A 16076-nucleotide genomic window follows, 5' to 3' on the forward strand; every position below is an offset into this window, starting at 1 on the left:
TGTCTTACGCATGTCTCTGGACACATTGCAGGGTTGTATATTTTGTCAGGCTGTGATGTTCTTGAATAGAGATTCTGTGTGCTGCCTGTTTGCCTCCGAATTATATAAAACAGCACGCAGTTTTGATTTTCTTTTGTTTTTGCTTGTTAGACATTTTCTTTCCTGCTTTGAGATGATGATGCGAGTTCCCAAAAGCCAATAGATCACCATTATTATTTTTTTTAATTATGTAATGTTTGTAGCCTCCTCAATATCAAAGTGAAGCACCCCTTCTTTTGACTGATGGTTGGGTCCTCAGTATGTGTGTATGTGTATGTGTTCTGTGTGCACAAGCGCCGCCCATACTTCAGCTCTTTTCATAGAGAGAGAGAGAGAGAGAGAGAGAGAGAGAGAGAGAGAGAGAGAGAGAGAGAGAGAGAGAGAGAGACGCAGACTCCCACCTCGCCGTGAGAAAGGAACAGTGTCTAAACGGACGTGCGTTTCTCTTCCATACACCGCGCGTTGCTCACGGGGGCGCGGATACAGGGTTGCAGCTGGCGTCGGGGGCTCGAACCTGCGGAAAGGACACTGATCCAGGACCGGGACTGACCCTGAGGATGATGAAGGTGAGGCTGACTGTGATGCTCCCGTGAGCGCCATTCTTCTGGCTTACCGTCGGTCTCTGTTAACGGGTAGAAAAATAGAAGGTGGTTTGGTGGGAGGGATGGGGGGGGGGGTGTCTTTTTGGCGATGGTGGATATACATGAGCTGAGTAGAGGTCGCGAAAGCGCGAGAATGACATTTCGGCACCGTGCAGTATTTTTTTTCATTTTCATTTTATTCACAAGGGAGGCTGCGAGTTAATGGACGCTCCCCCTCGCGCCGCTGTCCGTCCGCCCGCGCGGAGAGACTCGCACCGTTCCAGTGCTATGGAAACGGGAGAGATGGAGCGAGCGCGCGACAGAGGGGGATACCCAGCACCTCAGCGCAGCCTCGGGCATGTCAATGACGTTGGTGTATTTTGCGCTCTCCTAAATGTGTCACGGTGTCCGTTAGGAGCTGCTCACCTTTAATTTAAGCGCGACGCGTGTGCGTGCGCCAAATCCATTTGGTTTTCTTCGTCGTGCGTGATTCTGATGCGAGTTTTCTCGTTTATTGATTATGAGCGACCGGCATTCTGTAGTCAAGTGCCGGGGCGCGCGCACGCACAAACGCGTGCGTCCGCTTCATTTATTTTTTACAGATACGATCGGCGGTGCGCAGTTTATCCGTGTCAAACGACGAGATTTGTGCGCTAGACCGGAGATGACGCGAATCTGGCCTCTGTAAAGCGTTCGAGAGAATAAAAAACGTAAAAGCCGTGAAGGGTTGCGGCGGAGGCCGACGTTTCGTTTGAGGCTGTAGGTTTTGTGGAGGTCTGGCAAAATGCGTGAGTGGTCAACGAGCACGTGAAATAATGCTAAAGTATTTTGTTTCCTTGTGGGGAAATACTGAGGTGTGTCCGTGTGCCGATCGCACTGATCACAGGTGCCTGACGACCATGTCCTGAGTGCTCATTCTGCCTCTCACATCTTTCATTTCTTGTGCAATGTACTATTGTCTTTGGTTTCTCTATAGTTAAATAGTTTTATTGAGAATCCAATAAAGATCTATTGATCTGTAATCACACTACACTACACGTATTAGAAATAGAGGAAGCGGGAAGAGTATTTCTATGTGTTTGGACTTATTGTGAGATAAAACATGCATTCAGGCAATTCCACCTAAATAGTCATATATTGAAGCCAAGTCTTACTGCACACCCCATAAACACAGAAGTTGTCTTTAAACGTGAGACATTCCTTTGCATGGTTTGTCAGATTTCACACACTTTTTATGCAGGTAAATATGGTAGACTGTAGTAGGGGAGTGTTGTAATGAATCCTGTAACTCAGTGTTTTTTTTTGTACAATTTGTCCCACTGTGTAAAATACACTTTCATTTTAGTTTTTTTTAGTTTTTTTTTGTGATAATCATGTGCTTGTTCAAAATAATTATTGTGCCGTGCATTTTAATTCTAAATGGGAACATAAAAAACCTTTTCGTTTTAAACAACAAAACAAAATGTCAACAAATATGGAAATACATGAATCATAGGCTAAAAACTCATAACTGTTTGTGTGCATGTAATTGTCACAAATATTTGTACACTGTCCCAAATTGTGTGATCTTTGTTGGTCCAGTAAAAGTTGGAAAGTGCTACATCCCTCCTCTTCTGATCAGACATGATACTTGTAAATGTAGACAAAACTCTTGTGTGGATGTTATATAGAAAACGAAGCAAGAGACTCAGCTAATTGATGTTGTACCAGTTCTGTCATTTAATTTAACATGATTGCAGGTCAAATTATAATTCAGATGTGCAATACTTCAATTTTTTTGTCCTGTAAATCTTTTATGTTTCTTGACAGAGTCTAACAGTTTCCTCTTTCACCTCAGAACACTGATGGTCATGTATGATAGGGATTTCACCATTTCTAATTGGTTAAACCGATGGTGTTCCAACATGCTTATCCTTAACCTGGCCTCTTCTAGAGGACAGACAAGCGTATTCTCATTAAAGATGATTACGGAATCACTGTCATCAGCTAAAACATGAATCAGCTGAATCATTCCCTTGAACTCACGTTGCTCAAACTGTCAGTCTTAGTGTTTCGTGTGTTCACGCTGCAAGCACATTTTTGCAGACCTGGGGTTTAGTTGTGCGTTGGAGCATAATGGTTCGGATGCATCCCACTGAAGTGCTGAAACCGTTGACTCACTGTCTCTACGGAGAAACAATATTGCTCCTGAAAACTTCACTGACGGCATGCTGCATCAAACTCCTTTGTTGGACGCTGAAAGTCACAATACATCATCTCTAAACATCTTTCATTTTTTTAAAAGCCTTTAATGAAGGAAAAGAAGGTTTTGCATCAGTGTCTTTGTAAACTGATTCATTAGTTGCTCTGTTTTCCTTTAAGCAAAGTACACATTGCATATAACTTGTAACTGACATTTGATATGAAGCTGTTACAAACATATTATAAGTTCTGTCATATTCCTTGTAAATAAAAATAGAAACACCAGACGTGTAAACATATTGTCACATGTAAAGAGGTTGTTCACACACATCGCAATTATGCATTGAGACATCAGTTAGCAGTGGTGTGGGAAGTCGAATGCTTACTGCCATTCTGTATTGCCAGGCTATAGCAGGATATTTCCCTTTCGCATTAGCATGCGGTCCTTCTCTTCCAACAGATCTGATGTACCTGTTAATGGTGAAGGAAGTGTACTGCCAAGCAAGTGACTTCGTCTTGATGTTGCAATTGACGTAATATAGTTTGCGTTATATGCCCTAGAGACAGATGCAGTCTTTTAGTTGAAAATCTTGAGCGTATATATGCGCATGTTGGCGTATTCGTTAAAACGGAATCTTACAGACTCGTTTTACATCCTACTCTCTAGACGCCAGCAGCCTCTAATCCTGTCCTCTGTAGCCATCTTAAAATGCACTGGATTCGGCTCCGAAACTCTTACGTAAAAGGTGATTGCAGAACAAGTATGGAGGTTCTTTAGATAGTATGGAGGTTCTGATCTCATGGTGCACATTATAGGGGTGCGTTCTGACCTTTCAAATCAGCGACTTGAAGTTTCAGGACGGTTCCACAGAGCTGGTGCACGACATTCACATGGAGAGGCATGTGCATCCAAAAATATGACTACGTAAGTGCGGGAAAGAGTGGGAAAACCAAGAGAATGGCCAGATTTAGAAACATCTGCACTGGGAGCGTGGGCTGGGAATCCACCCACCCACCTACACACACACACACACACACACACACACACACACACACACGCACACACAGCGGCATTCATGTGAGCTGTATCACACACGTATCTTCTGCATCTTTCATGGCTGAAAGGCTTTTATGCGTTTTCTCTGCTTGTGTTTGTTTTAGGAACCGTGTGGGCAGGCAATGCTGCATGGGTTTAAAGCATTTATAATCTAAATTTAGACCTCAAGAAAAGTGCAAAATGTTTTATCAGGATGATTCATATCAGAATGTGGAGGGAATAACAGGCTTAAGCAGCATCATATGGCTAAGCAGCTCAAGAGTCGGAATAGTTCCTTAAAGCATTCGGTTCATAATGTTACTTCGCTGTCTGCACATTTCGTTTCTTTTATTCTCTCTCTCTGCGAGATATTATGAGACCTAATGGATGTATGAGTTTGTTTGTGTGTGTATCCAGTTATGAGAGCTTAATCCATAGCGTAGCAGTCTATTTTAATGCAATCTCTCTCTCTCTTCCGCTCTTTTCCTTTCTCTCTCCACGTGCTTTCTCCAGTTCTCCCTCCTAGACTCCTAGCCCACTGTACTCCGATTACATAATCGTCCTCCCCAGTCAGGTGTGTGTGCGTGTGTGTCTATGTTGAGGCAGCCATGCTAGAAGGATGCCATGCTATATTCCTTTGAGTTATAGGGCTGTTCTGTCTGTAGTGCAGCAATGATGATGCTGAATGAACAAGGCACTTCATGTTCTGCTTTATTTCATTTAAGGGAGCCTGGATGGAATGATGGCAGTCAGTGAAAGTGTTGACCTATAGCAGCTGTTTCCTTCAGCAGCTGGAATGCCAGATGTTGAGGTATATACACCCCCTTGATTGTTTCTAGGCCTCTGTTATTCTGTTTGTCCAAAGAACGGCAGCTTTCTTAGAGCAGAAAGTGTGCTGACATCTGTGCAGAGCTAGTGAAGGGACTATTTCCTAGTGAATTATTAAAAATGAAAGCTGTAACAAAACTGGTTTGAAACCTGAATCTGTCTAGATTCAAATGAGGCTGATGAATAGCTAGAACTGAAGAAATGGCTGCTCCTCACAGAAAGTTTAATTAAAATTTGACTTCGAATGACAGGACGAGGAATTTATTTAATTGCAACTCAAAGATATTCAACACAGGTATTCTGGGAATGGAGTGTTCTTCCACCACGGTTCACAAAAGTAAATTTATTAAACTTGATCTATCTATCTATCTATCTATCTATCTATCTATCTATCTATCTATCTATCTATCGTTCTATCGTTCTATCGTACTGGCCAAAATTTTTGGTCAAACTTTGATTTTACAGTAAAAATTAGTCAATTTAATTCTACTTTCTTACATTCACATTTCTTACATTTAAATTGCAGTTCTGATTCCGCATTCTACCTCAATTCAAAGTCAAGACCATGAATTGTAATTCAAAAGGCATTCTCAATTTACTTTTGAACCCAGTCATGTAACTTTTATCTAAAGCCAGAACACACCATTTCTGCTGAGAAGACAGAATGGTCTAAAACAGAAAGTCAAACTCATCTCTCGTCAGTTGTCAGTTGTAGGGAAAGCTCAGTGATTTGGGTCAAACGTTTAACAGATGCCCGTTCAATTAAACCGTGATCCACAATCAATTTAATGAGCGTGAGGTCTGGCTGTTGGCTGAAGGATGCAGTGTTGTAGATGTGTGCACCAAGGCATTTACACAGAGAAAGAGTGGCTGAGCAAGACAAGAGAGGAAAAGAGGAAGAATGTTCCTGAGTACAGTTCATTCATGCAGGAATAAAGGCAGGGGGAATGAAGAGTCGACAGATAACACACACACACACACACACAAAGTCAAGGCCCTATAATGCTAGTGTTACCGTACTGCTGTATTCTCACTGTTTATGAACAGATTGCCTCTGTTTGGCTCTTAGAGACACTGTTTAATCCCGCTAAATTCATCACCATCCAATCTGATAATCTCAGGGGCTGTTGCATCATTTTATCATGTGTGCGGTGTAATATTTCAGTGTGTGGTTGATAGCCTACAGCTCTGATACACGCAGTGCCACATAATAATATCTTACGTGAGAATAAGCTGTGGATGAATTGGGATGTTTAAGGGTTGTGATCCTCATCAGCTGATCTCTTTTTCTGTTCTAGTGTGATCTGATGCTAGCTGGGACAGGAACACAGCTTTTCCACTGCAGTTTTTCTGACTGATTTGCATAATCCTACTGCCTACTGTTCCCTTTAGAGAGAGAGAGAAAGAAAAAAGAAACACGTTGCAACATTATTGAGACTGCACTGAGAGATGTTTCTCAAATTAATATTTTGTTTTAACTTAATAAATCTAACTCATTCATTTTCCTGACATTAGTGATGAATCGGTAAAAAAATCACTAAACTCACTGTAATGATCCAAGAACTGAAGAGTGAGATTATAATAAAAGCAGTGGAAGAAAATATGTTTATGACTTGAATGTGAGTTTAAACATATAAAACAGAGTTAAAACATGTTAAACTATTCAGTCAAGAGTTTTAAATGTATTTTAGTATAATGGATTGTGGAAATTAATGTTTTAAATGCCTTTTAATCAAAAGCTTAATCAAGGAACAAACTGAACTGTGACTTGTGAAATTATAAGAAGTATATTTTAGACACAATATAGCCAGTAGCTTTGTCTGTTTTTACCCAGCCAATGAAAATAGTTCTAAACAAATGACTAAACAGCAGAGCATCACCTAGCAACACAGTTGAATGAATCAGATTAGTAAATCTGTTGAGTGAATGATTCAATGATTCACTCAACTAGACAGTATGTTTCGTTCCTGAATGAAGCAGCGTTTTTGAACAAATCGGTTGAATGAATAATTGAGTGATTCATACATAGGCGGTCACTTGTTACCACATTTCTTGGCCTGTACACAAAGCTGTCGAGCACGTTATACAGATACAGCCACCATAGCCAATTAGAAACATGTACAGGACACAAGTAATGCATTTGCACACACTCAGATACATATCACCTCTAGAAAAGATTCTGTACAGTAGATAAAAGGAATACTGATGGAGCGATAATTCAAACCCTTAAAGGCTGTGTGTATCTGTAGGTGTGTGTGTGTGTGTGTGTGTGTGTGTGTTTGTGTTCGGTAATTCAGTGCCCTGTACACACGAACAACAGATTTCAGTAATGGAGTTTAGATATCAGATCAGTAGAGAACTCTCACATTTACCCACAGTGTGTTGTGACACTGAGATAACAACTGCCGTGGTGTGTATCAAATGCAGTTGCTATATACAAATCAAACAGATTTTACTCTTTCTGCTGACAACATAACATTTGTTTCTTTTTAAATGCGCAAAAAAAGAGAATTTTTTACAGCCTGGCTGCCTCTGAGAGAGAGAGAGAGAGAGAGAGAGAGAGAGAGAGAGAGAGAGAGAGAGAGAGAGAGAGAGAGAGAGAGAGAGAGAGAGAGAGAGAGAGAGAGAGAGAGAGAGAGAGAGAGAGAGAGAGAGAGAGAGAGAGAGAGAGAGAGAGAGAGAGAGAGAGAGAGAGAGAGAGAGAGAGAGAGAGAGAGAGAGAGAGAGGGGGAAAACAGCCTGGAGTTGTGGGGGTGAAATCTTGGAGCTGATTATGTATGAGTGTTTCTGTGTAGAGAATTACCCTGCCATCATCTCAAGTCGCTGTCATGGGCCTGTATATGTTAAAGTCAGCAGGAAGCAATACTATAACGCATCTCGTCTTTACTCAAGCATGGAAGCCATGGTTACTCAAGCACAGCTTCTGTATAGCTCTGTGACCTTGTACATTGCAACTTCCTTCCTATATGAATACAAAAGAACCGTGAGAGCCAGTTACATTCATACACAGTTTGGTTATGATACCGAAATACAGTATATGGGGAAAAAATGAATCCATACTTCTTAATTTGGGAGGTGTAGCCCTACCTCCCAGCTAATACAGCCAAGCATTTATGATAGAGGACTAGAAGCTGCACTTTCTTGACTTTCAGTTTTGAAAATAGCTTTTTAAAGGCAATCCCAAGATCGCCTGGTGAACTGGCTTGCCTTAAAAGAGCTTCTGTATTATCCAGTCCAAATTTCTGTATAAATGTGCAGTCACAACTGAATGTTTAGAGTGAGTTTGATTGAGGTGTGCTGTTTGAATGAAATTGTACTGTACTAGTCGTCTGACATGTTATTGATGTATGACATATGCTTTGTGGGTTTTTTGACTCTTGTTCAAGAGAACTGCCCTCAGAAATGCTTTTCGCAACCATCAAATAACAGGATAGTTTAATATATAGTTAAAATGATAGTTTTTATTTATGTATTATTTGTGTCATAAAAATTATGAATAATGAGGATTTGCATAAATATGTTTGTTGCCTAGAAGCAGAATTGTGCGACAGTGGAAGGAAAATGGATGCAATGAATGTGTTTTGAGTCTTGCACATTACAGTTCAAAGGTTATTTTTTAAATATAATAATAGTATAATTTAAATAATATACATATGCTTTTATTCGGCAAGGATGTATTAAATTATGACAGTAAAGACATTTATAATGTTACAAAAGTAAAATGCTTTTTTAAAATTCCCATTCATCAAAGAATCCTAAAAAAAATGTGTCATGGTTTCCTCAAAAATATTAAGCAGTACAACTTTTGGCAACATTGATTATAAGAAATGTTTTCTGTGCACCAAATCGGGATATTAGAATAACAATATTTCTCAAATCACAATATAAAAATCTTGTTTTTACTATATATTTGATCAAACAAATACATCCTCATTGACCGTAAGAGACTTCTTTCAAAATCATTAAAAAAATCTTGCTGACCCCAATTTTTTTCTTTTCTTTTTTCTTTTCAGTTTTTTCCTCAATCACTTTGGCTCAATTCTCAAATTAGACTTTTTTTCCCCTCAAAACAATACGTTCAGATCTCTGAACAATTAGTTTCTACTTCACATGAGATTTGAATTTGCATGTGTTTTGGCACATGTGTGCAAAAGAATAAGTATAATTGTCTACAATTTGCAAAATGACTAAATGCACATAACTTGTTGGTCAAAACTGATTCTCAGTGCAATTGTCAAACTCTTCACAACTTGGTGGTCGCACCAAATATTGATTTGATTTAGTTTACAGAAGTTAATTGATAAATAAAATCTATTTATGACATTATTTTTAAGTGCCTAAAACCTTTCACAGTACTACACGCCAGTTTCTTCAAGCGTCTTGGAGACATTGCTGCAGTTCTTTTGGATTTAGTCTGTCTCAGTTTTTTTCTGTTTCTTTGTATAATCCCAGACAGACTCGATGATGGTGAGATCAAATCTCTTTGTGGATCATTCCGACTCTTGTCACTCCTTGTCCATACAAAAATATCACTGGATTATTACAATTAATGGCAAAAGGAATGTTTGGAAATGTAAATGAATATTTACACTAACAAATGTATATTAATACACTACAGCAAAAGATATAAATAACTGTCTTAAAACCATTTTGTGGGGGTGAAAATACTAATGTGCCTAAGACTTTATTGACACAATAACTAGGTTTTGAAGCATGATTGAAATGTTTTGAGTGAGTTACTACGTTTTGCAGACACGCAATAGAGTTCTGATGTTCCAGCAAACAGTTGTGACAATTGCACTTGCAGTTTAGAGAATGTTAAGACTGTTTTCGAAAAATGTGCCGAAGCGATTGAGAAAAACTGTAATATTCTAATAAGGCCTATCAACTTAAATACAGAGAATAGGGGTGTTGTGTCTATACTAGCAAGTTGTAACCTCATCTACAACTTTTGTTTCAAAACTGAGCCAAAGCAGTTAGAGAAACAGGGCAAACCCAAATGAGATGCAGCGTTATAGCTCAACGCCCCTGTCATTTTTGTTTCCAGAGCGCTGACTGTGGAGTGGAAGCCAGCATGTGACTGTTTGATGTTAATCCAGAATGTTTCTGATGTTATGTAACTGTTGTCTTCCTGTGGCTTATCCTGCGCCTCTCTTTCTATCTTTCTGTAGTTGGTCAGTGGGGGCTCTGTAGTGAATGCCGAGGCAGTATGGGACCATGTGACCATGGCTGACCGGGAGCTGGCCTTCAAGGCAGGTGATGTCATCAAGGTGTTGGATGCCTCGAATAAAGACTGGTGGTGGGGTCAAATCGACGAGGAGGAGGGCTGGTTTCCTGCCAGCTTCGTCAGGGTGAGTTTTAACACTTTTTTAGATTTTTAACACTTTCCTGTCTGACATATAGCTGTCTGATGCCCACCTGTCTAACAAATACCTGTCTAATACACACCTGCAGAACCAAATCTGTTTAACCCAGCTGTTTTCATATCCAATACTGTTTCTAAACTGAATAGCAGTCAGATAAAGCTGTTTAAAAGAGATGCAACATTCAGGCCTGTTCGAGAAATGAACAATAGAATAAATCTGCAGATATTTAGTTGACACATTTTCAGATAATCAGTCAGAAGAGGTCGCATTCTTCCCTTTAACCTCCATCTTGAACCCAAACTCTTGTTTGTGTTGCTGTTGTTGTTTCTCTAAGGTGGAGTCCCACCCCCCTCAAACCAAACAGCTTTTTTATATCAACCCTGTCGCTGCATCACGCCTCACAAACGCCACGGCTAAGGTGCGTTTTTTCAAAACCACTGCTTACCGTTTGACCGTTGAATGCATCCCATCGCTTACTGCTCACATGCTGTCGCTGTGTTCCAACGTTTTGTTTCCGCCACAGTCGCTGCGCCTCGCTTCCATGGCAACTTATCTTCATGCCGGTGACAGTCTGGGTCTGTCTGAAAATACTGAAATAGGAAAAAGATATTGTAAATGTAATGTAATGCTCACTCAATTATAACATTTAACGGTGACAACTATCAATATTTCCCTCTTTTCTGACAGTATTTGGTGACATCTTGTTTATTTCTATTTTACTGTGACTTGAACAGATGCTGGTCTTAATTTGAGCCTCTCTGGTCCTGTTTACACCTCGTATTAAGATGCGTTTTGGTCAATCGGATCACTAGAGGACGACGCTAAATACAGGTGTAAACGGGGTCTAAAACGTTTTGAGCTTGTCCACTTTCGACCACTTCCAGAGTCATGTGGTCGAATGCGTTCAAAACAGCCAAAAAGACCGCCTACTGACCTAATGCGTAAACATTATGGGAAGCGCGCTAGCCAGACGGGATTTAAACTTTGTCGGCTGAAGACCCGAGTTTGGTTTTAAGACGAAAAACGTACCAAGCACAATGTTCTCTCACCATTCCTCACCAACGCTCGGTGTTGTCTTGCGGCTGTCAGGGCAGAAACAAAAGACTCTCCGTATGATTTCTGTCATCTCCGGAAATGTTCATATGAAAATTGCGTGAGCTTATTTCATCCATTAGATCGAATGATCTGAAAAAGCCCATACATTTACCCACCCATAGACCATCCCCTCGAAGAAATCACGACAGAAGTGGTCAAAAGTGGACAAGAGACGGATTAAAACACTTGGTGTAAACGGGAATGTGTCTCCTTCGTCTACTTGTGATCCGAATCCAATCGACCAAAATGCATCTTAATACCAGGTGTAAACAGGGCCATTGACTGTTAAAGATCTGTTTAATCACATTTGTATACATAAAGAGAGCTAGAGAGAAGGAAAACTCAAAAATAGATTTTCAAACAGAAGTTTAAACAATAAACCCTCAATCACAACACCAATTATATAAGCCCTTCAGCTATTCTTTCAGCATCTCTTCTCCACCTCCAACCAGTGCTTAAAGTGTGTCAGGGGTTTTACACTGCACCGACAGGCGCTGACCAATGGCAGAAGGCTGTTGCTGTTGGTCGGTGTTTGTTTTCGCAGAATGTCTGAGAAGTGACGTAGTGTAATCTGGTGTTGTCCGCATTAGTCGGCGTCTATCGGTGTAATGTCAATTGGCCTTTAGGGGGGTCCCAGTTGAAACACCAACTTTTCTCTCTCCATAGTGTCAGTGATACTATAAAAACTAGATCTAATATCATGAGCAAAATGTATTGAAATGTTATGAATAAAACTAAAGAAGGCATTATGAACATGCAGCACAGTAAAAATGAAATATTAATGGTGTGCTAGCACAGACATGCTTGATAATATGCATATACATGCAGATTCGCCGCTAGCTATCCGGGGAGTGATGTCCTTGCCCATAACTAAAGATTAACCCTCTATTGCGCGACATTCCCTCTGGGTAACAAATCCATTCTCTTCACATTGCAAGCACATGATGCCAATAAAATGGACATGAATGCAATTTCTTCCATTGCATTTTCATGAATTAACTTAAATGACCTATAAAGCTTATATATGAGTATATGTTATCTTTTAAATCTACATTTCAAATGATAAATTATTACTTATTATGCAGATTATATACACTATCATTCAAAAGTCTGGGTTCAGTAGATTTTTTCTAACATTGATTATAATAAGAAATGTTCCTACAAGGATATTATGTTCATTTGTTAACGTGCACATTATACTAAAGTTCATTTACCTATTTATATTTTTATATATTTATTATTTTTATTACTATTATTGTTATATTAATATTTTTATGTATGTTTAATTATTTCGGCGGAAAGTGCTATTGTTGTGAAAAAAGTTATAACTTTGTAATTATATGAAACTTTTTACAAATTGTTACAAATATATATTATTATTATTATTTTAACAATAAGAAATGATTCTATTGAACCAAATCAGCATATTAGAATGATTTCTGAAGGATTATGTGACACTGAAGACTGGAGTAAAGATGCTGAAAATTCAGCTTTGCATCACAGGAATAAATGACATTTTACAATATATTCAAATTTATAACATTATTTCACAATATTATTGTTTTTACTTGATCAAATAAATACAGCCTTGGTGAGCATAAGAGACTTCTTTCAAAAACATTACAAAAATCAACCAACAAACCCCAAACTTTTGAACAGTACATGGAGAATCATGTATATTTATGTTAAATATATTTACATTTATTTGTAGTTATTAATTTAGATTTAATATATTTATAAATTTTATATAACAACATTTAAATATATTTGTTAAATACAATGAATTTAGGAGCTAGTTGTGTTAGATTTTGTTTTTAGAATTGTGACATCAGCCAGTTTCTTTACATTGCGACATTGTTGCCTCCAGGCAACATACCTAACAAGGACCCTCAAAATATTATCTTTTAAAAATTGTTCTTGATTTTAACAGTAATAATTTTAATGGCATTTTATGCAAGTCAGGTTTTATTTTTTACATTTTTTCATAATGCATGCAATAGATTGTTTAAAACCGCTATCAATTTGTTGACGAAGCATCTGGATTGTAAGTCCACTGCAGTTGTGGTCATAAGCTCAAACTTTTTGCTTGTGTGTGATATATTGGTTTTCTTTCTGAGAAATCCCAAGCTTAGTACTGAAATATGAACATAAACCCTTTTAGTGGATCATAGGTGAAGGGATAAAAGGAGGTGTAGGATAGAGATGTGCTTATGAGAGAGGAGTGTGTTCGTGAAGTTGGAGCGCTCTTTAATGGGACTTTTATGTAACTTGGTCGTAACTTTGGCTACATACATAGAGCTTCATAAGTGCATTTCTCAGTTCCCCCTTTACTTTCTCTCTTTCCTCTCTTTTCTAACAGTCATTCATCCCCCCTTCCTCCCCAAAAACACACTTACGCAGATGGCAGGTTGTGTAAGCCACTCTCGGGCATGACAGGTGTGAGAAAATCTCTTCGCTGTACAGAGAATATCACCTGTGTCTACACAGACATACATATTAAATACACACACACACACACACACACACACACACACACACACACACACACACACACACACACACACACACACACACACACACACACACACACACACACACACACACACACACACACACACACACACACACACACACACACTATATCATTGTGTACAGCATGTCTTTATTCTGACCCTTTGGGCATCTCTTATGCAACACTGAGAAAGGACAAGGAGAAATAGACAGGAAGAGAATGAGTGTGAGAGAGATAGATGGGGTAGAGTCTGAAAGCATTATGTCACACCAGTTGGTGGCGCTGGCCTGCAGGTTTGGCGTCTCTCTCCTGCTGAGACCTGAAGCTCTCGTGTCATCAGAAATCATTGCTCACTGTTTATTCACAGTCCACACGCACAACACAAACTGTGCCTGCATACGAGAGTCAGCAGTGTACAGCGGAGCTGAAAGTTACATATATAAAAACAAATACAGCTCAAATCTGAGGAACGCATTAAAAAAAATAAAAATCCCTTTTATTCCCATTGCAGTGTGTAATTTCTGCGGCATTAGCAGCATCAAATAAAAAAAAATACTGTTTGCAGTCAGTTGTGGCATTCACAATTCTTTTTTTTTCTTTTGAACAGTCCGACATGTAAGCTTATTGCTCAGTCAATAACATGAATTGTTGGCAGGACTTACCCATTGTTGCTTATTTATTTTTCAACTCTGTTGGGCGCTGCTAGTAGCACAAAACCTACACACTTCACCTTTAAAGGGAGTATATGTAAGAATTTTCATGTATTAATCGCCTTTGTATTGCCAATGTGTGAACAGCTTGTTACAAAACTTAAAAAACAAGACTTCCCCGACTTCCTAGGTTGTCTATAAAGGCCTGTTGACTGATTTTGTATGTGGAGGACTCTGGCCGGTTTCACCTGGATTAACCTTAAGAAAAGGGATTAATTCAAACTATAGCCTTACATAACCAGATGAATATCATCTATCATAATAATAATAATAATCAAACTATCATAACAGTGTCATTTTAACTACCACATCTGTCGGCAAGATGCTGGTGAATCGCAGAACTGGTGCAAATATCCAGATCGCTATGATCGGATACTTTCTTAACCGCTGTCTTTTTTGTTGTGTGTTCTAAGCGAAGAACGAAAAAGAACTTCACTGTGATTATATCAGGGCCTTGAATCACGTTCAGTCTCTAGTACGTTACGTTTACACGAGATGAATGCAAGCACGAGCAATAAGTTGCTGGCTGCAGTTCACTTAATGGCCACCGGTGTTGCTAATAACAAAAGTTTCTGAATTCTACATATAGACAATTTCAACGGCTATTCGTCGGTTTAAGGAAGTGATGTCTTTGTTCCTTGGACGTTTCCGCTCAACGTTAGTTGTTGAGCGCATTCAAAACATCGGCGGGAGGTGCAACTATTACAAATATCAAAATTAAAATTAGGACCATGTTGCTCGGTGGCTGGATGCTCCCTCTGGCCAGAAACTAACCTACTTTAGGAAATGAAAGTGTTTAGATTTATGAACAACGATGTGATGCCTGGATTGCAGCAGTGAAGCGAGAAGGCTGGATACCAACTATTTGATATACAGCACACATTTTGATTCTGGTAAGTAAATGACCTCATTCCAACATGCACTGATGCATGTCGACAGTAGATGACAGAAGTATTTGTTTTGTGCATTAACGAGAGTAAATAATTTAATAAATAATAATTGTTTTTCTACTTTTCTTTAGGAAATCAGATCACCATGCAATTCCAGACTACAAAACGGGTTTAAATGATGTTTTCCATGCTTGAACCATAAACAATTATTGCACGTGCACCTGTGGAACAATCTTTAAAGGGGTCATCGGATGCAAAATTCACTTTTATATGGTGTTTGCATATAAATGTCTCTTTGCTTTGCAGTGTGTGGACACAACCACCATACAATGAAAAAATCCATTCACTCCTTTTTTTTTAATCCTCAAAAAGTCTAAACACTCTCAATAATCAAGCCGTTTCGATTTTCTGAGCAATATGATGTCATATTGGTCCGCCCACGACCACTGACGGACTGTCCCGTATAAGCATGTTTCCGCCCTCAGCCATTTGTATACTCTCTGCCAAGGCAGCACTTTATGTGTCTTGTGTGACACCCCCCACGGAAGAGAGGGGTGGGCTGCGCAGTTGCTCATTATCATTTAAAGAGACATGCACCGAAACGGGTCGCTGTGAACAGAGCTGTTTTTGAGGAGGTAAAAAGGGTGTTGTTTTACACAACCATTAAGGAATTTTAACCAAAGTATGTTACAAACTTTACATGAAGACCCTAAATAATCATACCAACTTGTGGAAAATGGGCATCCGATGACCCCTTTAAGACACAATGGTTTAAAGGCAGTAGACAATTAAGGTCACAGTTACAATGACTTTAAAGAGACCTTTCTACTGACTCTGA

At 39.2% G+C, this 16076-nt stretch overlaps 1 protein-coding gene across 2 annotated transcripts in view; it reads left to right on the forward strand.

The window, feature by feature from the left end:
- Positions 1 to 415: 415 nt before the first annotated feature.
- Positions 416 to 16076, forward strand: part of arhgef9a (Cdc42 guanine nucleotide exchange factor (GEF) 9a) — a 28976-nt gene continuing 13315 nt past the window's right edge. The window contains exons 1-3 of one of the 2 annotated variants that reach the window (XM_079871255.1): positions 416 to 605; positions 9837 to 10016; positions 10366 to 10449. In XM_079871255.1, the coding sequence (XP_079727381.1) occupies positions 597 to 605; positions 9837 to 10016; positions 10366 to 10449 (273 nt within the window). In that variant the 5' untranslated portion in view covers positions 416 to 596. The remainder of the gene's footprint in view (positions 606 to 9836; positions 10017 to 10365; positions 10450 to 16076) is intronic. The other variant, XM_079871256.1, reaches the window with a different exon arrangement.

Source organism: Squalius cephalus (genome assembly GCF_949319135.1).
Source record: "Squalius cephalus genome assembly, chromosome: 5".
NCBI classification, from domain to species: domain Eukaryota; kingdom Metazoa; phylum Chordata; class Actinopteri; order Cypriniformes; family Leuciscidae; genus Squalius; species Squalius cephalus.